At 55.5% G+C, this 24144-nt stretch overlaps 2 protein-coding genes across 2 annotated transcripts in view; both read right to left on the bottom strand.

Moving 5' to 3' along the window:
- Nucleotides 1-6740: 6740 nt before the first annotated feature.
- HSPB8 (heat shock protein family B (small) member 8) lies at nucleotides 6741-10313 on the bottom strand. The gene is made up of 4 exons (XM_057374223.1): nucleotides 10208-10313; nucleotides 9448-10117; nucleotides 8356-8419; nucleotides 6741-7520 (listed from the first exon to the last, which is right to left on the bottom strand). The coding sequence occupies exons 2-4, from the start codon at nucleotides 9824-9826 to the stop codon at nucleotides 7361-7363; spliced, it is 603 nt and encodes a 200-aa protein (XP_057230206.1). The 5' UTR covers nucleotides 9827-10117; nucleotides 10208-10313; the 3' UTR covers nucleotides 6741-7360.
- Nucleotides 10314-17996: 7683 nt separating this feature from the next.
- SRRM4 (serine/arginine repetitive matrix 4) overlaps nucleotides 17997-24144 on the bottom strand; it is a 39456-nt gene continuing 33308 nt past the window's right edge. The window contains exons 9-13 of the mRNA XM_057374226.1: nucleotides 22468-22805; nucleotides 20653-20865; nucleotides 20292-20402; nucleotides 19048-19194; nucleotides 17997-18448 (exon numbers count right to left, since the gene is read on the bottom strand). Coding sequence (XP_057230209.1) covers nucleotides 18184-18448; nucleotides 19048-19194; nucleotides 20292-20402; nucleotides 20653-20865; nucleotides 22468-22805 — 1074 coding nt within the window. The 3' untranslated portion in view covers nucleotides 17997-18183. The remainder of the gene's footprint in view (nucleotides 18449-19047; nucleotides 19195-20291; nucleotides 20403-20652; nucleotides 20866-22467; nucleotides 22806-24144) is intronic.

The raw sequence follows: 24144 nt of genomic DNA on the forward strand, positions 1-24144 counted from the left end.
GGCCTCAGCCCCAGGGGAGCCCCAGGATGGAGGGGTCACTCCCTCCCACTGGGACACACTGGGAAGAGAAATACAGGCACTTGAGGACAGTCAAGATTTTGGTCTAAATCCAGTGGGTTTGCCTGTTTTTGGAGATATTAGTGATTTTTCCCATGTGGCTCCTGCAGAGTAGGGYCCCATAGGAAAAGCTGGAGCTGACACCAAGCCAAGCCCCTGACACAGACTGGCCAAGTTTTTGTCATCAAACACCCCCAGAATCCGGAGAGGTCTGGCAGCTCACCCAGGGCATGGACTAAACTTGGGTTTGGTAATCCCAGGACTGGGTCTAAACCTGGCAAATCCAACTGGATGGATCTCAACCGTGATCCTGTGTGATCTTAGAGCAAGAAGCCCTGTCTGGAGCAATTCCTGCCATGCACAGTTCAGGRAAATCAGGGACCTTTCCACTGGAGAAACGGGTGTCCCTGTGGGACCAAAGAGCCCACATCCCTTCACAAGAGCCTCAGTTTCCCCAGGACACCTTGAAGTGCAGGATGAACCTTCCAGGCTGGCACCAAAGCCATCAGAAACAAGCCCTGGGGACTCAGGTGGGTGCTGGTTCCGTGGTGTTCTTCCCAAATCTGGCTGCTGAAGGATGGAGCCCCTTGCTCTGGGAGGAGTTGGAATGCCGAGCACGCCTTCCCGACGTTCGCCCTGATTTTCTGAAATTGCACTAAATCAGTTTCGCTGCAAATTGCCCTCTTTTTTTGGCTCCGGCTTGATGTGAGAAGGAAAACAAATGGAATTTTAAAATGCAGCTAATCAAGGAGTTAAAGAGAGGTTAATCCTAATGGATTAATCAACTCGCAGGAGGATGGGAAGGAGGCTTGGGTGAGARGGAGCAGAGGAGCAGCCAAGCCTGGTTCCTCCTCCCTGGGGTGATGGAAACATTCAGTGAGAGTTCAGAGACASAGGTGATGTCCTGCTTGCACCTGGCTGCAGCCAGCATGGGGATCACAGAGGAATAAATGTGTCCTGGGCTGAGGTACATCCTCCCTGGAAAACAGAGAACTCCATCATCACTGCTGAGGAAAGGAGTAAGGAGGGTTTGACTTCACCATCCTCACCTACAGACACCAAGAGGGGATAAACCCCAGGATGTGGAGCGGCCCTGACTGGTGTTAACCTCCCCAGGATGGGATTGGGAAAGGGCAGAGCCATCCCAAGGCTTTCAACCCCATCCTGCACCCACCAGGGCTGCCCTGACCCCCTGCTGGATGCAGCCCACGGCTCCTGCCACAAATCCAAACATCCTCCAGCCCAAAAGCTGCCTCCCAGCACAGCCAGGCATCCTCCACAGGGCAAAGCCTCTTTATTGGCAGCTAATTGGGCTTAGGCGTAAGAAGGGCTGAACATCATTAGTGACAGCACAAGCAAGGAGGTTTAAAGGAGGTTATTAATGATGCACACGCTGTATACAGCGGCATAATCGCCAAAAAAAATATTAGATCCATTAAGTATCATTATCAAGGCCTGGAGCTAATCATTTAAGCTTAATGAAACCGATACATTTCTGCAGCACTGGCAGCAGGGCTCATCCCTCGGAGGGAAGCAGGGAAGGCTCGAGCCGTGGTGGCCCTGCAGCCTCACTGCTGCACCGGKGCCCTGCTGGATCTGGGCTCTGCCTTCCCCAGGGCTGAGCCCCCTCCCAGGAGCTTTCAGCAGCCATTCTCTCCCCTCAGCATGAACTTGGGCTTTGGCAGCTCAAAGACCTTCTGGTAAACGACCACAGAATGGTTTGGATGGGAAAGGACCTTGAGGACCATCCCATTCCAATCCCTGCCACGGGCAGGAACATCTTCATGGGATTGCTCAGGGCCCCATGCAGCACGACCCTGGCAGGGCACTCATCCCACGGAGCCACCCACACCTCCCTCCTCTGCCTTGTTTGGAGCAGCTCTTTGGAGACCGGGGCAGAAATGACTCGGAGCCAAGGCGGCTGCGATGATCTCACTGCTAATTATGCAGAGAAGTCATTAGCTGTGGCTGCGGTGATGAAGTGATACGAGAGGAGCAAAACCCCACAGCCACTCTGTGCATTGCAAATGAAACAGAAATGAAACCCAAAGTGAGCCAAYCCCACTGCAGGTGCCCCCAAACCCTCTGCAATTAGGGACAGCTCAGGCTGGGGCACAATTAAAAATCCCAGCAGCTCCACTTTCCTCTTTGTCCATGTCTGTTTTCCACCTCGGTCCCAGCAGTGGGATCAGCACTGCAGCAGGACTCACCATCATTTTAAAGGGGATCCTGGGATTTGCACCATCCTTATTAAACCCACTCACTCACACCTCATTTTACCTTCACGCTGGAGATGATTTAGCTTGATTTATTCTAATTAGTTGTAATTTATTGTTTTAATGAGCTCTTCTGCAGGCTTTTTGTGCTTCACAACCACCCTCCTTGGCTGCTACAATGCATTTCAAGGAGGTCTTTAATTAGGAGAGGTTTCCAAGGCTGTCTCAGATAGGGAGGTTTTTGTTGGAAGACGTAAGAATCAAAATAAACTGAAATTTGCCTCTCCTCCAGGATGGRTTTGCTGGGGAGCATCTGGCTGGGAGCAGGAGGCTGCACTTCACCCAAATGGCCAGAGAGCCCTGAAATGATCAGCAGCTTTAAAGTCTGACAAAATAAAACAAACAAGAGAAAAGTCTCCTTCCTCCAGCTGCAGCTCCAGACTGGGGAATTGGGGGCTGGGAGGTGCTGGTGTCCAGAGGCAGCTGCAATTCCATCAGGGATGCTCAACAGCAGGGTCACCCACACAGCGAGGTGGGCACAGGGAGAAGATCCAGAACGATGCCATAACCTCTGCTTTACCCACAGAGACCTCTCCTCTCCTCCCCTTCCCCTGCTGGGATGGGTGAAGCTTCAGRAATTTCTTGATCTGCTCGCAGAGGTGGCTGGGCCATTTCAGGGCTTTCCAGCCTTTAATTTGGAAGGAAGACAAAGGCCATCTGGTCAGCCAGGGCAGGATATTTCTGGGACTTTGGGTTCTTCCGTTAGGAAAAAAGTGAGTTTTTGCTTCCCTGTCCCCACGGCTGTCACGTGGYCAAGTGCTCCCTTTGGAGACACCCAAAATAAAGCAGATGAGCTTTGCTTTGCAAGCACAGACCAAAACTGCACGAAAGCAAGAATCTCCAGTGGAGGAGAAACTCCCAAAGAGACCCAAGAAAACCCCCAAATGGCTTCAGCTACAGGAGAGAAACACCTGGSTGGTTACAGGATATTTTCTGAGGGAAAAGGGGATGGCTTGTACTGAGGCAGCCCAGATTTGTGTGAGAAATGGTGAGAAASCCTCGCGGAGCCAGGGGTGCTCTGGAGTGCTCCAGGAAGGGAAAAMCCCCAGAAAAATCCCCCATGGAAAYCCAGATGGATYCACTGCAGGAACAGAACCTGAGTGAGAGCCTGGAGAGCTGCCAGGGGGGCCAGGGGGGCTCTGCAGCCCCAGGGACTGAGGAGGAGGAGGATGCTGGAGGAAGTCAGGCTGAGTCCTGCATGGGCTCCCAGAGGGGCTGGAAAGCACAAACCACCCCATGAAACAACAAAAGGCTCTCTGTGGGCACCCCAGAACCCCACAGCACGATCCTACAGCGAGACATCGAGTGCATCCTGCAGGGATGTCCCAGCCCATGGGCACGGGAGGGAGTGAGAGTGACCCTTCCCAGGGCAGGGATGGACACAGCTCTGGGAGCTGCTCTGTGCCACAGCCCTGGCACAGCACACGGGAKCCAGGCACATGGAAAATGAGACCAACCCCACTCCTCTGGGAGAAGAGAGTGGGTCCCTGGAGCTGCCTGGTGGATCTGGACAGCTCTGGAGCTTCTTGGGGATTATTTACCCAGCTCCACGTGCTGCCAACCAAAATAAATCAATTCAGCTTTTGCTTCCATTTTAGGAAAATAAATCCTCTGGGACAGGCTGGGAGCTGGTGCCCTGCTGGGGGCTCCCCATCCCAGCCCTGGTGGGGTGTAAATGGGACTCAGAACTGCGTGTCCCTGCCCTACAGAGGGCAGGTGGGTGCCCCACAGCTTCCTCGGCAGCGTGGGACACACAGGACACAGCCAGGGGGTCACTGAGCCTCCTGCAGAGCTCTCCCACGGCTGGGGTGACCTTATCCTTATCTCCTCACGTCCTCCAGCCCATCACAGCAGCAGGTCCTCCGGGGTTGCTTTCCCATGATGTGGCCCCTTATCTCAGTGCTGATCCCTCCCCTGCAGCCCGTTCCAGCTCCGTGTSGGCAGCACTGGGAATCACCTGCTTGAGCAGTGCGAGGGGTCACCAAAAATCTCCCACAAAACTAAAAGGCTGCACRRGYCACTYACATTTCCCTCCAGCTGCCCAGGARAGCTTTGCTGGGGTTCAGAGCTGGGTTTGCAAGCTCATAGTCCTGAGGTGCATCAGGAATTGCTGGATTTCCATCTCCAGGAACAGGCACGCTCCTCACACTCCTGCTGCTGCCCCATGAGCACCCATCACAAATTGCCCAGCATCCAACTACTCAATCCCACCAGCCCTTTCTGATGTGGTTCTGTATTTGACAGAGCTGGCTTCTCAGAACAAATATAAAATCTTGCAAGCTGCTGCTCCTCTCTCCTCCCCATCCAGGAACAGCCCTGYGCTGGCAGCAATGGTGTGAAGGGATGTGAAAGGCCAGGTTAGGATAGTTCATCTGACTCCTTCAGCAGAGAAAATCATTTGTTCTTGGATGATGTGGACATTGGCAGGTCTAACGCTGCTCCAGGAACAATCAGGGAGCACTGTCCTTCAGGAATGGCTGGGACAGGGCTGGCAGAGAGGTCCTGCTGTGGCTGGGGTGTGRCTGCCCTGTGCAGTGTGAATTGCTGACAAAGTCCTGCCCTTTTTCCTGTGTGTGASAGGGGTCCCAAAATRCACAGCCTGGGTGTCAGTGCCTCCYGAGCWCCCTCASACAGCCCTGGGGTCAGACCCACAGGATGCTCCCTGTGCTCACACCCCACTACTGCTGTGTTTTGTGGGGCTGGGGGCTCCAAACCAACACCTCACACACGAGTGAGGGTGAACAAACAGCTCCCACTCCCCACCAGCCCCAGCTCTGCTCACCCCAGAGCCCCAGAAAGGCACACATCCCACCCCATCTCCTCAGACACAGGGCAGAGGCTGCTGCAGAAGTGCCCCCATGTTTCCAAACTGATTTTCACATTTGCTTGTTTAAAACCTCCTTCGTGTGGATCATCAGGYGGTGCTCAGAAAGAGCCTCCAGCTCTCCAGTTACAATTATTTCATTAGGATGTGACACTCCAGACCATCCAAGAGCCCAGGAAGCTGCTGCCTGCACAGGTCCAAGCATGCTGCCTGTAGAAGAGGTCCTCGGTGCTAATTGCCAGTGCCAACCYCAGCCATTAAGAAATTACTGCTAATGCAGCTCACAGCAGCTTTTATAAGACRCTATTAAGGAATTCATCAGCAAGCAGAACCAAATAAAGCAAAAAGCGATTAAAGAAAAACAAAACTCACTCCAAAGTGCAGGATCAGCAAGAACAAGAACTGGAGCTGTTGTCTGAGTGCAGCAGCCCCAAAGCTGAGCCCAGAGCTCTCTTTATCCCAGCATTGGTGCTGCTGCAGCCTGGGGACTTCTCCAAATACCCTGGGGTGGGAGAGGGGCCCAGATGTGGCTGGGGAACCACCCTGTGCCAGGCATGGGTGCAGGGCCAGGGTCTATTTGGGGACAGCCAGCCTGGGTGCTGGGCCTGAGCGTGTCCCCAGGGGCCCTTCTCATGAAAGRGGACAAATCTGAGCCTGGGGATGTTTTTTTCAAAAGGCTGATAAAAATAACACTTTGAAGGGGTGAGGAAGAGGAGGGACAGTTTGTGCTGGAGAGGTGTCACCCACAGGGCACGACAGCTCCAAGTGGCACAAGGACACAGGGCTGCAGCTGTGACTCATGACTTTGTGGCGTTCCAGCGCCGTGGCGGTGTCGCATTTCCAGGATTAGATTTTATTCATAAAAATCACCGCGCTCACAGCCGGGCCTGGCAGAGCCACAATGGCCGAGCTGGGGCTGGCTGTGCTCTGTCACAGCTCTGTGAGTTAAATCCAACCTGCACAGCCAGGTGACAGTCCCCAGGTTCCCCCCACGAGCTGGGACGCGGGCGCCTGGGTGGCACCGGGGCTGGCAGCACGTGGTGGCTGTTGTTGGTAACCGCGTCCCAAAGGAGCTGCAGAGGGACACGTGAGGCTGTATTTTTAACTCCCAGGTCCTGGCAACATGGAAAACTGGGTGCCCGGCCCAGGTGCTGCACAGATCGATGGAAAATTTCCCCTCACCCACCGAGACCGTGGCAGCAAATGGAGCTTTGCCCCCGGGCTTTAAGGCTGTGCCCACAGCGCAGCAGGAACGTTCCCATTCCTTTGGGAAGTGCTGCCCTGTGGAGCTGGCACGGTGAGATGGAAATGGGCACTGGGCAAACCCAGCTCAGAGCCTGGTTTAGCACCCCCGAGCAGGAAGAACATTTTTAACCCCTTGAGGACAGGGTGAGCCCCTGGTCCTGCCTCCCCAGCCCGGTGCCAGCTGGGACTCAGAATTCCYCACAGGCATTCCCACACATCTCTCTCATTCTTCCCTCTGTGGATATGACCATGCCAGGCTGGGAGGCGGCACACGGTGACATCCCCCTCTCCTGCAGCCCTGTGTCCAACCCACCAGCTCAGCAGAGACAAGCAGAGGCTAAGAACATCAACTGGGTTTTATTCCACAGGTCTGACAAGTAAAAGCACAAATTCTCTTTGGAAATAAGGAAAAAAACCACAAAAACACCACCAAAACCCCAAACCAACGTTCAAAGCACGCGGGCGGTTTCTCAGGATGGAGGCCACGCCATCAAGCCCCGCCACTGGACACGTGTCCTTTGCAGAGATGTAAATTAAAAAAAAACAAAAACAAAACAAAAAAACAACTCATGGAGGAGGAAAAGACACAGAGCTATGGGTTTCCATGTCAATTTTAGAGAAGAAAAACAGCCCCTTTTTCGCCATTGTTATAAATATCCCATCCGAGGGACWCGGAGCGAACAATAACCATAAGGAGGAACATCCTTTCCGCTTGGCCCCGTGGGCACAAAATCTCCACCGGCACCTCAGAGCGCTGCCAGCCCTCGGGGACGGTGGCCCTGGCACCCGGTGCGTGCCCCGGCTCTCAGCGGGGTGGCGGGTGCTGCCATCCCTGCGAGCGGCACCCGTCACCCGTGCCGGAGGCTGTCAGGACACCGCGCCGCAGGGGCCGGGGACAGGGGGGGACAGGGGACGGGGGACAGGGGTGCCGGGGCGCGGGAGGGCCGCGGGTGGCTGCTCAGGTGCAGGTGGCCTCCTGGCTCTCGACGGGGATCTCGCTGCCGCTGCTGCCCTCGCCGAACTGCTGGTAGGGGGGGATCTGGGGCGCCTCGATGATCAGCAGCCCCTCCGGGGACAAGGAGGCGAACACCGTGATGGGATCCACCTCGTAGGGCAGCCTGCAGGGCGGCAGGRAAGATGGGACGGGTTAGGATGCTGCAGCCCTGGTGGAGCCCCACCCTCGGACCCCGGCGTGCGGCTCCAGTAACAACACTGGAGCGCCTGGGAATGTGCGGGGGATACTGAGAGCGGGCCCCCGGSCGGCCCGGCCCCGCGGGAGCTCTGTTTAATCTCCGCAGATGTGTTTGACGGGATGTCAGCGCYGCTTGCGCGGCCGCGGCGCGGGAGTAAATCCACGTCAGCCGCGAGCCTTGCCCGTAAAAGGAGCCGAGCGCCGAGCAGGAGGGAGCGCCGCGCTGCCCCAGCGCTCCCGTGGGAGTTCGGGATGCACGGGGCTCCTCCGGGGCGGAAGAGCGAAGCTGAGCTGCTGCCAGCCGAGGAAACCCTTCCCATGSCCTGGGCTTTGATGCTTTTCCCTGTTAACGTCTGCCCCCCGCATCGGTCGGGGCTCGCCGGCCCCCGGGCTCTCCTTTGCGGCTGTGGTTGCCAAAGCGAGCCGTGGGTGAGTCAGCGATAGCGATCTCCCTGACATCACGGAGATGCAGGGATAGCAGGGATGCGCCCGGGGCTGTCAGCCCGCCGTGCCCCGCTGCACCCCGGGGACGGCTCCTCCTGCCGCCCCTCCTGCCCCGGGCGCAGCCGCAGGCACGCAGGAGACTGACAGAGCGCCTCAAAAAAGGCCTCTCCTCCTTCCCTCCCTTGGGAAATGCCTCTGTGGCCCGAACCAGCCCGGCACGTGCTGCAGAAGGGCAGATTTTGGGGTGGAAAAGTCCCGGCGTGTGTGAGCTGGGGCGCGGGGACTGGCGAAGCTCAGCAGGGCCGAGCAGTACTTACTGGATTTTCTTGGTGAAGTTCTTGGAGACGATCCCTCCTTCCACCTGCTGCTCCTCGTGTTTCCCTGCAGGGAAGGCCGACACCCCACATCAGCACCTCACCAGGAGATTATTTTTTTCCCCAATAAACAACAACCACTAAACCCAACAGGAAAGTTTTCCGAGCAGCTGTTTCCCTTCCCTGGTGCAAATCCTTCCTCTAGGGAGGGCTCAGGAAGCCTCTCCACGGGGAAAAGAGATGCTGGACACAGCACAGCCAGTGGGAAATTGGGGTCTCACAGCCTGCCAAGAGCTGGGGTTTAAGAAAATAAAAATAAACAAGTAATACAACCTTTGGAGGTGGCAGCATCCCCCTTGGCTCCACTCCCCAGGACAAGTTCCACCACTCTGTCAGGCTGGGGTCCCAGTCCCTGTAGCATCAGCCTGAGGCTGCCTGGACCCCCCTGACCTGCGGTTTCCCCTTGTGATATCCAAATAAACACCCAGAGCTGCCTCAGGTGGCAGCCCCAGCCCTTCCTGGCAACCCCAGGCCACAGGACCCAGAGACAATGGGGAATGTCAGTGCTGATGGGACACCGAGGGCACCCCAGATGTGCTGGACCCCACACCCACTGTCCCCTCCATTAAYTGACTTTTCAGGGACGCGTTTCTGGCCGGCTCAGAGCCGGGCTGGGCTGGGGGCTGTGGAGCAGCTGCTCCCTTCTTCGCAGCCTCTCCCTCTGCCCCTTTAAAGGGAATCTCCCTCCGTGCCGGCCTCACCCTGGCTATAATTAACCGAGCAGAGCTGGGGGCCCTCTTGGCCGCTCGCTGCCGGGTGCTGCCAGCCAGGGCAGAAAGCAGGGAGATCTACCCCAAAGGACACGTGTCCTTCCTCATTTTGGCAGCAAACCACCATAGCTCGTGGGCCAGATCCCCCCATGACACCTGAACTGCCTCTGGAGCTGCCCCAAAGCCCTGCTGCAGCCCTCCCTTGCTCCCGAGCGTGGGGCTGCTGCCGCTGCCTTAAAAAAAAAAAAAAAAAAAAGGCGATTTTGGCACTTTGCAGCAACTCGTCGAGCTGGCAGTGCCACCTCCCCGGTGCCTTGGCTCTCACCTGACACCTCGACGTAGCCATCCTTGGTTTTGACCGTGAGCTCCTCGGGTTTGAAGCTGTGCACGTTGACACACACCTTCCAGGGCTCTCGGGGGAAGGGCGCGGGGCTGCGGCTCTCGGGGTACCCCCCGAAGTGGGCGCCGTAGGCGGGGGCCATGGGGGGAGCGCGGCCGAGGCCGGCGCGCAGGGGGCCCGGCCAGGTGGTGGTGAGCCGGGGCCGAGCCCAGTCGGGCCAGTCCGCCGTCAGGTCCCCGGGGAAGGGCGACAAGCCGAAGTCATCGTCCAGCAGGCGCGAGGTCAGGCCGGGCTCCCGGAAAGGGTCGCGGAGGCTGCGCCTGCCGGGATAATGGCAGGAGAAGGGCATCTGGCTATCGGCCATGGCTGCCTTCGGAGGGGTCTGAGCGCGTCCCCGGGGCTCTCCGACGGAGYCTCAGCCTCTGTGCGGCCGCTCCTGGCTGCAAACTTCCCCCGGGAGCCTGTCCCGGAGGAGACGCATCCACCCCGGCTGGGACGCGGGTGCGCGGGGACGGTTCCTCCTTCCCGGCACCAGGTGAAGGACGATGAGAAAATCAATTCGGGCTGAATCACCGGGAGCTGGAGGAGCGCAGGAAGGACGGAGGGAGCTCTCTGGCCGCGAGAAAACGCTTCCTGTCTGGCTGCGATCCCAGGACTGGGGAGAGGAAAATAAAACTTCTTGTCAGGAGAGAGAGAAAAAAATAATAAACCCAAATATCCTGAGATTAAAAAGCTTCTCTCTCACTTCTCACTCTCCAGCACTTTATGGGCAACTTTCCCTGCTGCTCCCGGGTGAGAGCTGCAATAAATGCCTGAGCCTGGAGCCCAGAAACTTCTCTAACCTTCCAGCCGCTGGGCGAGTACTATTTATATGGATTTCGGAGGAGGGGGGTGTGTGTTTTGCAAGTCCTGCCCTGTCAGCCGAGTATTTTGGAGAGGATGAAACAGCCGTGGAGAATTTGGGCAGTGGCAGCTGACCTCTCCTGCTGGCCCCAGGATCCCGGCTGCCCCAGCCCCTGCCGCCCCCTCCCGCTGCTCTGCCCGCCCAAAATAGCCCCCAAGCTCACCCAGGGCTGGCTGCTTTCGCCCCGGTGTCACCTGTTAAAAATACCGCGGTGGGGCTGCTCCCCTCACTGTAAAGCCACGTGTCCCCACGGCACCGAGTACCACTGTACCGGGAAATGGGTCACTGGTGGCACCCCCGCGCAGCACCGGCAGGGCGCTGGGACCCCAGGGATGGGTGTTTGGGGCACTGGGACAGGGGACAGGGTGACCCTCTCCAGCAGCGCTTCCTTGGCCACCTTCACCACTTGGGCTCGGAGAAACATCCCCGAAGTCCAGGCAGGACACAGACCCCGGGCAGCCGGCAGGATGTCCACGGCGCTGCTCAGCACCTGCCTCCTCCTCCTCCTCCTCCTCCTCCTCACCCCACCGCATGCCCCGGCCCTGCCGCAATCGCGATGCGGGCAGGGCGAGGCATTAATCACAGCCGCGGCCGGCTAATTACAGGGCAGCGGCGGGAGCGGGCTGCGCGCTGTGGGAAGAGGCGCGGACGCGGCACTGGAGGGGAGCTCCGAGCGAGCACCCACCGGGAGATGCGGCCCCGAGCCGGGCGGCAGGCGGGGGTACGGCCGGCAGGGAGGGGATCCCCACGGAGGTGAGCCAGGCACGGCTCCGGTGGGCAGCGGGGTGTGCTGGACGAGGGGATGTGATCCACGAGGGACGTGCTGGACACGGAACCACTTCCTCATGCCGCATCCTGGCTCTGCATCACGCTCCTTCTCTCCGGCATCTGCAATTTTTCTAATGGACTTGATGGAAGTAATTGCAGCAGGAAGAGTTTAATGCAGCGCAGGCCGTGCAGGGGCCCAGCCTCTGGACACTCCGTGGTACTGATCACGGCAGCAGCGCTGGGGGCAGGGAGCTGCCCCTCCTTGGCGAGGGCAGGGCTGTCCCCCACATGCCTGGGGACACCTGGGCGTCACAGGGGTCTCCTTGGGGTCCGAAGTGCCTGGGAAGGTCCCGGGTGTCAGCTGAGTACCCCTGGTGCAGGGAGGCAGCTGCTGTGGAAGGACTGAGCGGCCCCCGCCATTCCCTTGCCCTGCCCGGCTGGGGGCCCCCGGTGCCCGTGGGTGACAGTAGGGGGACAGTCCTGGGGGACATCGCCACACACAGCCTGAGTTCAGCCTGGCTGAGGAGCAGGATCGCCCCAGCACCCAGCTCTGCACCCACTCGGGCAAACACCGGAGCGCGGGGTGAGAGGGACAAGCCCCGAGGAGGTTTCAGGCAGTCCCACSATCGTGCCGTGTTTCCAGGAGCCTCCTAACATCCCCCATGCCACGTTTCCCACATAGCTCCCGGCCATCCTCCCTCCCCGGCCAGGAATTCTTCCTGTCGCCTAGTTCATCCCGATTAGTCACACGTCCCCTCCTCCTGCCTGCTCTCACCCTCTCTGGGCCATCCCARTTTAGCTCCTGTTGTCATTCCAAGCCTCCCACCACCGAGCCACCCCACGACATCAGCTCTGGGAAGCATGAAGTGCCCTTGCAGCCCCCCTTCTCCTCCGAGTGACCTGGGGATGTGCCCTGTGTCCCCATCACCAATCTGTGCCATGGCCAGACCTTTCCTGGGTGTCCATCTGAGCCCTGCTGAGGACAGCACGGGGACATGGCACAGTGCTGCCACTCCCCTGGGCAGCTTCCAGGGCGCTGGAGAGTCCTCACTGCCCTGTTGCCCCTGGCTCCTGCCAAGAGGGTGACCATGGCAGGACCCTGTGGCACGGGAGCTCTTTGCAAGGCTTGGAGCAAGGGCTGTGCAGGAAGGGAAGGGCACAGCCCCAAGGAGAGCAGCGGTGAGCCCAGCRTGACCTCCAGGGACAGACGGACGCATTTCTGGCTGGGCCTCCCGGTGCCAGAGCAGGGTGGGGAGATCCAAAGCCTGGCAAAGGGCAGCAGGAGCCTGGCCCAGCAGGGAAAGGAGAGCTGCCAGAAATACTAGCCCACAACTTTTTTTTGCTTCAGCCAATGCCCCGAGGAGCCAGTCCTCGGCAGCTGGGAGTGGAGGCACATGCCCTTCCCTGCGGAGCAGCTGAAACAACCCAAAATATCCCACCACACGCACTTGTATCCAAAAGGAACATGATGCAAAGGAATTACTGTCCAAACCTTTATTGGAACCTTTTTCTAACCAGGCTAACAACTCAAACACCCAGGAAGACTAAAGGATACAGAACACATGTGGATGGAGAGCAAGGGGAGCTTTACAAYGAACTCAAATGAACAGATGTGCCGGTGTCATTTGGGGTGGAACCAACCAACAGGCAGAGAACAGAGACACCGTTTCCCTCGCAGCTTTTCTCTCATCTTGGCTTTTGTTCTAAATCTTCTTCTCAGTCCCTAGGTTTCAAAGGTGGAGAGCTGCCCTGGATTGGTGAGGGTGTTGTTCTCTAGGCAACAGCCCARAATTTGGGATGCTTGACCATGACAATGTTGCTTTGGAAACCCTCCCAGTCATGTGCAAACTGCCAGGCAGCARCTAAGTCATGAGAATTATTTATTCTCTGGTGAAGAGGTAATAGAACCCCACCAGACACTAAAGGGCAAAACCTTCACTTAGGTACCTGAACCTGTCCTTTTCTCAAACCAATACCCTGAGAGCACTGAGGCTGAGCACCTGGCAGCTCCCAGACAGTTCTGTGAGTGCTGGGTGCTCACCTGCTGGTGCTGGAGCTGTGTCCACACTGCAGCAGCTCTGCCCAAGGAGCACCAACACCTCCCACTCGAGTGAGCAGAACAGCGGCTGCGGCGTTGGTGGAGCGACACTGGGGCAGGGTGAGATTTTTAACACATCCCATGCTCTTCTCAAAGCTGGGGGAGGATGCCTGCAGCAAGCTCTGCTCCTGTTGGAGACAACAGGGGAGGCCTCCCCAGTCCTGCCCTGGATACTGAGCTCACATGTGGGCAAAGCTACCGGCTCTGGCACAGAGCTCAGGGAAGGGGGCAAAGCAGGACATGGCACGAGGGTCKCAGGATGGGGCAGGGGGGACATCCTTGCTTCCTGGTACAGACCACGGCCAGTCACTTCAATCCTTTCCCCTTCCTCCTCACTGATGCAAAGGAGAGAGAGGAAGGGACCAGCAGTGGGAGATCASAGAACTCCAAGGATTTTTGGTGCCACATGGCAGAGGAAGAGGAGCAGGGTTATTCCTCCACCAGAGCTGGCCTGTCACCTCTGAACTCCCTGCACCTTTCCAGGGGATGTGATTCGTCAACAGAAGCTGSTTCAAGGAGATGGAGAGTTTCCCCCTGCCTTGCCCATCTCCACCACAATGAGGTTCCTCTCTAAATACTGGTGGTGAGGTCCAAATGAGCCCAATTTGCCTTCCTCTCTCCAACATATCTGGCAACACTTCAAAGGCTCCTGCCTTCATGGACCCAGCAGCACAACCCAAATAGCTTTTTTTTAAAGTAATGCTCAATAAATAGAAGAAATAAATATTAAATAGAGGCCAAGTCCTCTCAGCCTGTTCAATATATGTACAATGCATAGCAAAATAACAGTGATTGGCTGTTGCAGACAAGTTTGGTACAAATTCAGTCCCCAAAACAACAAAAACATTGARAAAATTGCAGTCAACATAAAGCAAAGCTCAGCCGAGTGCTGCAACCAATGAAGAAAGAACAGAACAGTGCTTTGAAACATCCCTTATCTTTGCTTCCCAGCAAACCTGCAGAAATGGTGTTGGATTTTCTGGAGCCTGGGGTTGGGAGAGGTGGGATAAGCATCCTTTGGTGGGACAAACCCAGAGCCGAGGCCGGTCCAGTGAATGGGGACAGCTGATGGCTCTGGGATCAGCGGGGCAATTTGGAAGCGGGTGTTGTGATGTGCTGTGCCAGGGAAAGGCTGCAGGGATGCTTGTGAGATGAATCAAAATCATGGGTGGGAAAGAGCCTTTGAATGAGAGACAGGGTTTCCAAAAAACAGCCAAGATCTTATCCTGATGTTGTGGCCAGCCCTGAACACCCCTTGTGTGTCTGACCACAGCAGCAATTCACCAACACCAAAATGACCAARCTGCCTTGCTCTTGAGCCTGCTCTTTGCAGAGAGCACCTGCAGCAATCTGAGATGTCTGCTGTAGAGCAAAAATCCATACAAGCAGTGAATGAGAAAAACAACTTTAAAAAAGAAAAGAAAGAAAAAAGCACTGGCAAAAGGCACAGAGACAGAAAAGCTCACAGGCTTTACGCAAGCCCACAGAAACCCTGGCTGCCCACTAACAGGGAGGGTGTACTAAAGCTTGTACTAAAAACCTTAAATAAGTTAGAAAATAAATAACACCGAGRGAAGGTCACATGTATATGCACATGTGCACATACACACACACAGACGTGGTCAGGTCCGTCACCAGAGGCTGGGTTTTGCAAGGAGGTTTTGCAGGGATCGCTCTCTCACTGTCTCATCCCTTTAGTTTTCCCATGGGTGGGTCAGCGCACAGGGATAAACACGGCAGGGGAGTCCTGGCGACGGCATCCTCCCCGGGAAAGCGGCGGTGGCTGCGCGGGGCGGGTTTCGGGCTGAGCGCTGGCGGTGGAGCCAAGGCAAACAGCGCGGGGGCCAGCTGGCACCCGGCCGGCGCGCGCGCAGGCGACACTTCCCCTGGTGGCACCGCCAGCTGCCCGCGCTCGGCCGGCCGGCAGACCCCCGACAYGTCCCAGACCCGTTCCTGTGGTCACACCCATCACATCCCGGCACAAATCTAGCGAGAAACCCGAGATTTTAACATGAAAACACGCAGCTCTGCCCCGCGTCCCTTTGTCCGTCCCGTGCTCTTCGCCCTGCTCCAGAGAGCGCAAAGGGACACGGTGGCAGCAGGAGTGACTGTCACTCCTCCGGCCACCTCACTGAGAGGGGCCAGAGCTGTAAACCTTTACACGACAGCGGCGGCATGGATACATTTGAACAAACAAACAGTTCCAAAAATAACTTAATGCTAGATTTAAAAAAAAGAATAGAATAAATAAATACTGGTAACGGTGATCACCTGCATCCATTCTGACATACAATTAAAAATAGAATAATAATAACAAATAAATAAATAAATAAATAAATTAAAGAGGTTTACTCCAATGCAAGTTTGCTTGGGAAACTCCAGGAGCATTTAGCTGTCATGGACTGTACAGGCAGAGGCAGTCCTTGAAGTAGGGATCAGCTGGATGGGTGCAGGAGCTGCTGTCAGCCCCACACAAYCCTCGGGGTCATCTCCTGACCCATGGGGGGTGGATGCTGCTGACCCTGGTGTGGTGCTTCCATCATTGGTCCCCAGCCACGAGGACTGCAGTCAGTGTGAGTTTGGTATTTACACCAGTTGTACAAATCCCCTCTTCTTTCCTTTCCTTTCCTAGTTTTGGATCTCCGGGCTCGCTGCTTCCTTGTACAGCTCCACGTGTGCATTACAGGGTGCTGGGGGCAGGAGGCTGCTCCTGAAACACTGGTAGAGCTGGGTRGGTCTGGATTCCCATCACTGCCTTTGGATCTTCACAGAGAGGAGGATGGGGTGTTTCAGCTTCAGACTGGGAGAGACTCTTTGGGGAAGAAGCATGAGGTTTTCAGCCCTTTTGAGAAGGAGTTCACTGCAGAAGGTGGCCAAGGGGCCACTGGTAGGGCCAGCACAGGAGGGAAGGCAGTGACATCCCATCTTTGATCCCTCAACCACAGCCCTGGAGCATTTGCCCAGCCCTACCAGGAATGCTTCCCTCTAGAAAGGGTCTTTCCAGAAGATGGACACATCCCCACTAAGCCACCAACCATTCCAGTGCCCAGCTTTCTGCCTCAGCCACTCTCATATCGCCTGCAGAGAGCAAGGTGGGGGATAAGGGTCTGGGAAAAGGGGAGCTTTGGACATTGAAGGGACAGGCCAAGGCAGACCAGCACTAGGAATGATCCTGGGAAGGACGACCCTGATACAAAACCTCCTCTTGTACCACCCAGATGAAATTCTAGCCTGCTGTACTTTCCAACAGATAACAGATTTATGGGTTTGCTGAGGGGATCATCCAGTTCCACCACAACAGCTTGTGGCACTCAGCCTCCTCCACTTGTTGTTTTGTCCCTTTTCCTGCTGCAGGCGGTCTGTCGGTAACTCTTTAGATAGGGGGGTTGGGTGGGTGGGTTGCATTCCTTTCTACCCCCTCTCCTCCCGCAGATGGTGGCTCCATTCAGCCCTTTTCTGTGACRCTTAAACGACACACCTCCTTGACTCATTAAGCCCAAACTTGTTAATAATCATGCAGGATGGAAGGGGAGGGGATGGAAAAAGGGAGGGAGGGAGGGAGGGAGGAAGGGAGGGAAGTCTTAAGCCCAAATTAGCGTCTCTAAGCACCCAGGTGTTGTAAGAGAAATAAACTCCTCAGCACCAGCTCAGCCTGTGCTGGGAGAAGCCTTTGTTACCCGGCAAAACACAATAATTGCGCAGGCAGCTGGGCTGGCAGGGAGACAAAACCCCAGGGCCCAGGGCGGCCTGTGGCTCCCTGGAAAAACAGGCATTAGTGGGGGCCCTTCCTGTCCCCCTGCACTGCTCCAGCCTCCCAGTAACAAACTGGGGCACGAGCACATCCTCCTGCAGCCTGGCACCAGCCCTGCAACTGCGCTGCTGATCCTGCCTCAGGGCTGCCAGAGGGGCTCCAGGAGCAATCAGTTCCTGAAATCCTGCTTCAAACTGCTGCGTGTTTCGAGGAAAGGGTACTGGGACTCCCTGGCTCATGCAAATCCCTTTTAACCCTGTGTGTTCTGACTGAGCCCCACAACTGGGCTATCTCTGCCCCTCCCTCCAGTCCCACCAGCATCACGCTCCAAGGACAACGCTCCCTGAAGAGAAACTTAAACTTAAACTCAAACTGAGGCTTCCTCTGAGAAGGAAAGCCATGGCTCCTGTCTCCCACATGTGGCCTGGCCCTTGGAGCACAGCATGGCACCACCTCCCCTCTGCCTTGTACCCCACCACCCCCAGGTCTGTCTCAGACCTCARCAGGTTGTTTGCAAGCAAGTCAGTGCTGGGGGGGTAAAACAGCCCTGCAAAAGGTGCTGCTACCTGGCAGGAAAGGGCACGAGAAAGAGCAAACAGCTGTTTTTCCCAAGKAATTACAGCAGGAGAGATTTCTAGCCTTCTATTTAAAGCACGRACTAGCTGACCGGCAAAAAATAAATATTTTCTCTGCAGAGTGGGCAACAGCTCTGGAGGAGAGACCCAAAGGACCTGATATTTGCCTTGGTGGGGACAGTCATCCCCCTTATCACTGAAGCCTTCCAGCAAATCCTCCCTGACTGTGTCTGTCCTTCCAACAGAAGCTAATTTGTTGGTTCCTGGTTTGTCAAAAGAGCAAGGAGCAGAACTCTTTCCTTTGGACCAGCTGGTAGTGCTTTGGAGAGCGGTAGCAACGGGGAGGTGGGAGCATCAGGGAGGATGGAGCAGGTCTGTCGTGACAGATCCTCTATAAAGCACCGACCCTTCCCCCAGCCCGGCCGGGGGAGTTGGGGCTGATCCACCCACTCCGCGCTGGGTGAAGGGACTGCACCAGGGCACCGGGGAAGGGGGACCCGGCAATGCCACCACATCAGTATCGGGGATGATCGCTATCGATGGCCAGGTAGGTGGGAAGGAAGCGGAGAATGCCAGGAATGCGGCGGTGACGCCGGCACGCGGTGTCAGCCAGCAGCGGCACTCCCTAACGACGCAGGCTGCCGGAGCTGGCTCCTGAGTCATAGCTCCTGCTCCTGCTGCGGCTGCTCCTGGGGCCCGAGCTCCGGCTGCGGCTCCTGCCCTCGGCGCTGCTGCTGCTCCAGCTTCGGCTCCGGCTCGTCCGGTAGCTGGAGTAGCTCCGGCTGCGGCTCGGGGAGCGGCTAAAGCTGCTGTACCAGGAGGAATAGCTGCTGGCGCTGCTGGAGGAGGAGGGGCTGGGGCGGTAGTAGGGGATGGGGCGTTTGCGGGCACTGTGGAGACAGAGAGATGTGGGTTACCAGCAACTCAGGGGCAGGTTTACTGTCAAAATCTCAAAAAAGCACAGTTTACTCTGCACAATGCTCCCAAAAATGTGACTTTGTTTGCTTAGAAGAAAAAAGAGATCAGGTAGCTGACGGGCCTTKGGATTCAAACCACCCACTCCCACAGCCCCGGGGAATGTCCCAGCCACTAAGTCTGAAGCTGGGCTCTGCTTGATGTTGTCCCAAAGGGCCCTCTGTGTGAAGGTTAGAGTCAATATTTGACTCTCTCCTGTGTGGCATATCTRCCACAGGGGAGAGTGAAATAAAAACCCTGTGAGGGAATGCTCCTGACACCTGASTCCCTGCTCTGACTTCATCATCCTTTTTCCTTCAGCTACTGTAAATTGAGACCCCTCCATCCTCCSTCTGCCTCCAGCTGGAAATCCCCAAGCTTTAGAAGGGGCGGAAGGGCCTGCTCATCAAGCTCAGGGAAACCAGTCTCCTGGAGAAACCTCCTCTGGCAAGGGCTGGGACCCAAGGACAGCCCACATCCCCCCAGGAAGTGCCAGCTGAGCCTGTCTCCAAAGGATGGGACAGCATCCCCTTACCTTGTGATGCGCCGAGCTTCCAGGTGGCTGGGAGAGTCTCTCCGGCGTTTCCTCAGGGGGGAATAGGAGCGGCGCCGCCGCTGCCGCTCACGCTCCCGGTGCGACTCCTTCTCGCTGGAGCTGTACTTGTGCTCTCGCTCGCGGTCCCTGGGGGAGGCACAGCATGGGAAATGTCACTGCTGGGCTTKGGGGGGGTCAGGGATGTGCAGGCAATGATCTGTGAAGGCACAGATGAGCAGAGGATGCTCAGCTCCAGAAGGGACAGCTCTAAGCACTCTTCCCTGAGCACTCACGTAGCTGGACAAAGAGAYGCACATCTGGCTGGACAGATGGACACCACTGCTTGTGTCCAGGGGTTCCAGCAGTGTCTTCCCGTGGCTTTGCACTGCCAAACTAAGGTGAATTCCAGRKWCCTGTGTCTGTGGGTGCAGGCTGTRTTTAGCTCTTGCTGGCCATGCTGCTGGAGCTGGCAGCAACAGCCCTGCCAGCAGGCCCCACGTGAGCTCAGGGCCTGGTAGCCCTGCAGGGCTCTGCAAGCCTCRCCAGAAGGAGTGCCAGTGTTGCCATGGTTTTCTCTTTTGTTAAATTCCCATACAYGTCAGCACAGGCCCTTCTGTGCAGTGTGGCTGACTTCATACACCCTGCTCAGTGCCATCTGCAGAACAACACGTTACAGGTCAAGGRCCTGCCTATCCCTGCATGCAGGAAGCATTCTCTTCACCAGCACGGGGATTGTCAAAGCCTGCAAGAATCGACCCTGGGAATGTAAGATTTTGAGGTTGCAAAATGTTCACAGCAGCAGAGATGCTACCAGGAAAACCTGCCAAAGGCATCTCTAGGGTTGAGCTGTGAGATTGGGTTTTCTCTGGTGTGTGGAGGGAGTAGAGGTGCCTGGGCTGTGTTTCTCTCTGCAAGGCTRTGTATGCCAGCCTGAGGGTACCTGGCACCTGCCCTCACAGCAGGGGCACKTCCCAAGGCCTGACAATTCTTTGGCAGAGCTGTGACTCTAGGAAATAGAGTGCCTTTGCCTGCTGCAATCAGATCCCTGTCTGACAGGGGCTGCAGCCTGCTGCAGGGCTGCTGGCTGTGTGGGTGGTGAGAGCCGTGGGCAGACCCAGCTGGATGGAGCCTGATGCTCTGCCCACAGCTCACACCAGCGTGACAGGGATGGAGGCAGGGGGAAGGTGTGAGGCAGCACACACCCCAGGAGAGACAGCAAATACCACATGAGTGGACAGCTGTACCTGCTACGGCTGTAGYGGGAGTAACTGGGGCTCCGGCGAGGCCTCGAACTCCTACTCCCAGGACTTTTTTTGCAGGATTTGGAGGAATAGCTGGGGGAACGTGAGGAAGACCTGGACACAGGAAAGAAACGTGAAAGAGTTAAAGATGATGGAGGATGAAGCGGTAAGCAAATCATAAGAGAGAAGAGTTGTCCCATTCTCCAGGGTCTCAGCTCAGCTCTGTGAGGCCAGTTCACCCCAAGCCTTGTGGATCTCCAGGTACCTCCCAAACTCTTACACCTCCCCCTGCAAGGAGCCTGCCAGCTGGCAAGAGTTAGACATTGCCCAGGGTGACAGAGACAGCTGTTTCAGCTGGCCTTACCTCTTTCCCGAGGAGCAGGACCTGCTTCTGGAGTGCCTGGGAGAGGCCTTGTGGTGCGAGGAGCGGGAGCGGCTGGAGCCGGGGGAGGATCGGCCCGTGCTGGTGTAGGACGCGCTGCGGGAGCAAGGCCTGAGCGGGGAGCTGGGGGCTGGGGATGGGAGGAAGCTTCGCTTCTTCTCCTCTGAAGAGCTGAGACATGAGGACAGGCACGCTCTGTGAACATATATTTGGACATGTTTTGAAGCTGTGGCTGAACTGGGACTGGTTCCTGGCTGAAGGGAGCACAATGCTCCAGAAAAAAAAAAAATATTTCCATTCTCCCATTCCCTGACTGGAGGCAAAAAAGACCTTTCAGCTCCCCAGGCTGCTGTTGCAGGAGACCCCCCTGCATGTGGATCAGAGCCCAAGAGCTCACYCTCTGGCTCTGCCAGGGAGAAGAGGTGTGGAAGAGGTCTCAAGTGGCACAAGGAGCAGTTCATCTGCCCCATGCCCAACACCCCAGAGGTGTCTGGCTGACAGAGCCTGGCTCAGGCCAGCGAGCAGTGCTGGTCMTGGGCAGGGAGCAAAGATGTGCTGCAGTAAGGGAAAGGCAGAGCATGGCAAGGCAAGGGCTGTGCTCCAGCAGCAAGAGTGGGCACTGAGCAGGCATGTCCTGTTGCCTTTGGACAGCGCTGCGTGAATTCCTCCACTTGCAGAAGTGCCCTGGGAATGAACCAGGGTCAGAGCCCAGCAGCCAGGCAGCCTCCCAGCAGCCGGGGCCAGCTGCAATCCCAGCTCCACCCATGTGAAGGCAGAGTTATCCCACTGGAGTCACAATATGAAAAGTACATACAGACCTAAAATTTTACCTTCTGACTGAAAAATGAGACTTGTTCTTACTAACACCCCTTCTCCTGGCTCSCTCCTGTCACATTCAGTGCTCCAAACCATGTCCTGGTTCTATCTTTCAGCCTTTAGGACCCAAGGGCCTGAGCTGGAAGAGCTCCCTACCACCACTGCCTGAGCACAGCCCTGGGTACCAGCCACGTTTCGGTGCCCTCATTCCCAACATCCCCTGGCAAACCCCCAGCAATGGGAGGCAGTAATGGAGGCTGGCAGCTACTCGTCTCTCCTGAGGATGACCTGTGGCACTGGGTGATGGCTTGACTCCTGCCCAAGCCTGGATGCCCTGGGGCCCCAGTGCACAGAGCTGCTGCTGTGTTATCCTGCAGTCAGCCAAGTGCTTGCCCCTCCCTGTGCTCCCCAATGGCAGGAGATGCAATCTTGTCACCCTGGACCAGTGCTGGACCAGCTGTGAAGGAGAGGTGGCACAYTGGATTTGGCTCATTAGGACAGGTGAAAGAACAGCTCACAATGATCTGTGTGAAAACAAGTCCCACTTCCCTTCCCTGCCTAGGCAGAGGGGTAGAATYAGCATGGCAATGCCCAGATGACCCTTTCAGATTGTGCCCAGAAGGGCCATACTCTCTTTTCTTTGACACAGCCATGCCCAGCTGAGCAGGGATGTGCTGTGGACACAGCCTGACCCAGGCCCAAACCCTGCATTAGTCAAAGTRGTGCCAAAGCAGCGGCACAAGCAATGTCCAGGGATGCAATGGCTGGGTTTTATCTTCCTCCTCAGCCTACAGTACTGGTCCTTGCTGGGTTCTGGACTCCAGACTGGCAAGACCGTGGGTCTGATTGGTACCTGCCTGCCTCCAGAGCACAGAAAGCTCCCTGCCAGCTCACCACAGCAACTGGCGAGCAGGCAGGAGATACAGAGCAACAACGTACCAGGTATTGRGCTGCCAGCAGCAGCTACTGGTAATCACTGACCTTCGGTCTTGTCCCTGGGCATCTGGAGACAGATTTTCCAAAGCTGTTCCCTTGGTCTGGGAAAAGCAACTGGTGAAGGAATTTCCTGAATCAGAGCTGTTATCGCTGTTGGCCAGTTTGGGCTTCCCGGACGAGAAGGCATGGCCAAAGCCATCATGGACTAGACTTCTTTTCTCCTGGCTGTCCTTTGACCTGGATGAGCTCGTTTGAGTGGAGGGAGGGGAGGAAGTATCGTTTCCTGAGTCATATTCATGATACTCTCCATTCTGGCTGGCTAGGTTGCCAGGCGGGCTGTCTGTTTTGGTAAAGAGGTCAGCAGAAGACCCTGACTGAGAGATCTGAAAGCAAAAAAGCCATTTGGCATTGTTTGAATGGTTTTTGGGGGGGTTGTTTTTGGTTTTACTTTGCTTTTTTTTTTTTTTTTTTTTAATAAACCCAGAAATTTTACCATCATGATGCACTGAAACAAAAGGAAAGGAAAGAAACAAAGTAAGAAAGAAAAAAAAAAGAAGAAGAAGAAAGGAGAAGAAAACAAAAGCACATATCCCTAAAAGAAATCCACAGTAAGAAGAAACTTATTTTCCCCCTGCTATAATAACGGGAAGATTTAGAGATCATGCAAAGAGTATCAACATGCGGTTCATGTTAAACAAAAGAGTTCAACAAAGTAAGCGGGCAACCAAAGAATTAAAATAAATCACTAACTAAACAAAAAAAATATAACAGAGGACAAAGCCCTTATTTAACCTTAAAGAGGGAAGAAGAAAAGAAAAAGGGGGGGGTATTTACATGTTAAAAAAACTACATAATATTTGCAAAGAAAACAAAAATAAATCAAAATCTTAGATGAGTGAATTTTTTAAGCTTCCTTAATAAAGTGGCCGAACAAATGTCACTAAAATAAGCAACAAAAAAACCAAATCAAATCAAATTAAGGGCTTCTGTACAAAGCAAAAACTGGTAAATAAACAAGCTTATTGCTTTGAAATTAAAAAAAAAAAAAARAAAAAARAAAARAAAARGARRRWGAGGGTGAGGGGAAAAAAGAAAAATCCCTTTGGAAATAAAAGGTATACAGATACTTTTTTTGTGTGCTTTTTACCCCCTGAAGAAGGTATAGCTAATGCGCTCAAGTGACCTCTAATAAATTCCCTGGTGTCTTGCGGATAGCATCCACTTACCCATCAAGAACTCCTCCTTTAGTAGGTAAGGTGTAAGAAAAAAGGAAGAGCGGGCAACATAAGTCCATCATTAGAGTCTCAAATTACATGAAAAAAACATAAACCCTCTCTTCAATCCACACTGCCAACTGTTTGCTGCCTCCTCTATGCAAATGTCATGACTGCTTTTTGTCTGCTCGGTTGTCTCCCTTATTATTCATTTTTATTTCCTTCTGCTTTAAATTAGCCTGTCCAGCCCATTCCTGGAGGCTGATGGCTTGTGTTGAAATGTTGCAGCTTGCACTAAATCCCCCTGGGTTGTGTGGAAATGACAAAGGGAACTCCAGTGAGGGAAGAAGCAGAAGAATAGAGGAGGAAAAGTATCCCCACACTGTGTATTAGAGATCTGTGGGGAAGAGGATGGCAGCCCTGCTCCTGCCAGCCTCTGCAAGGGGGCCCAGCCACACCCTGGCTGTGTTGCTGAACACAACAGGGCCAGCAAGGATCTCAAACTCAC

The sequence above is a fragment of the Malurus melanocephalus genome, unplaced genomic scaffold (assembly GCF_030028575.1).
Source record: "Malurus melanocephalus ecotype Western Australia unplaced genomic scaffold, MMel_1.1 scaffold_219, whole genome shotgun sequence".
Lineage (NCBI taxonomy): Eukaryota > Metazoa > Chordata > Aves > Passeriformes > Maluridae > Malurus > Malurus melanocephalus.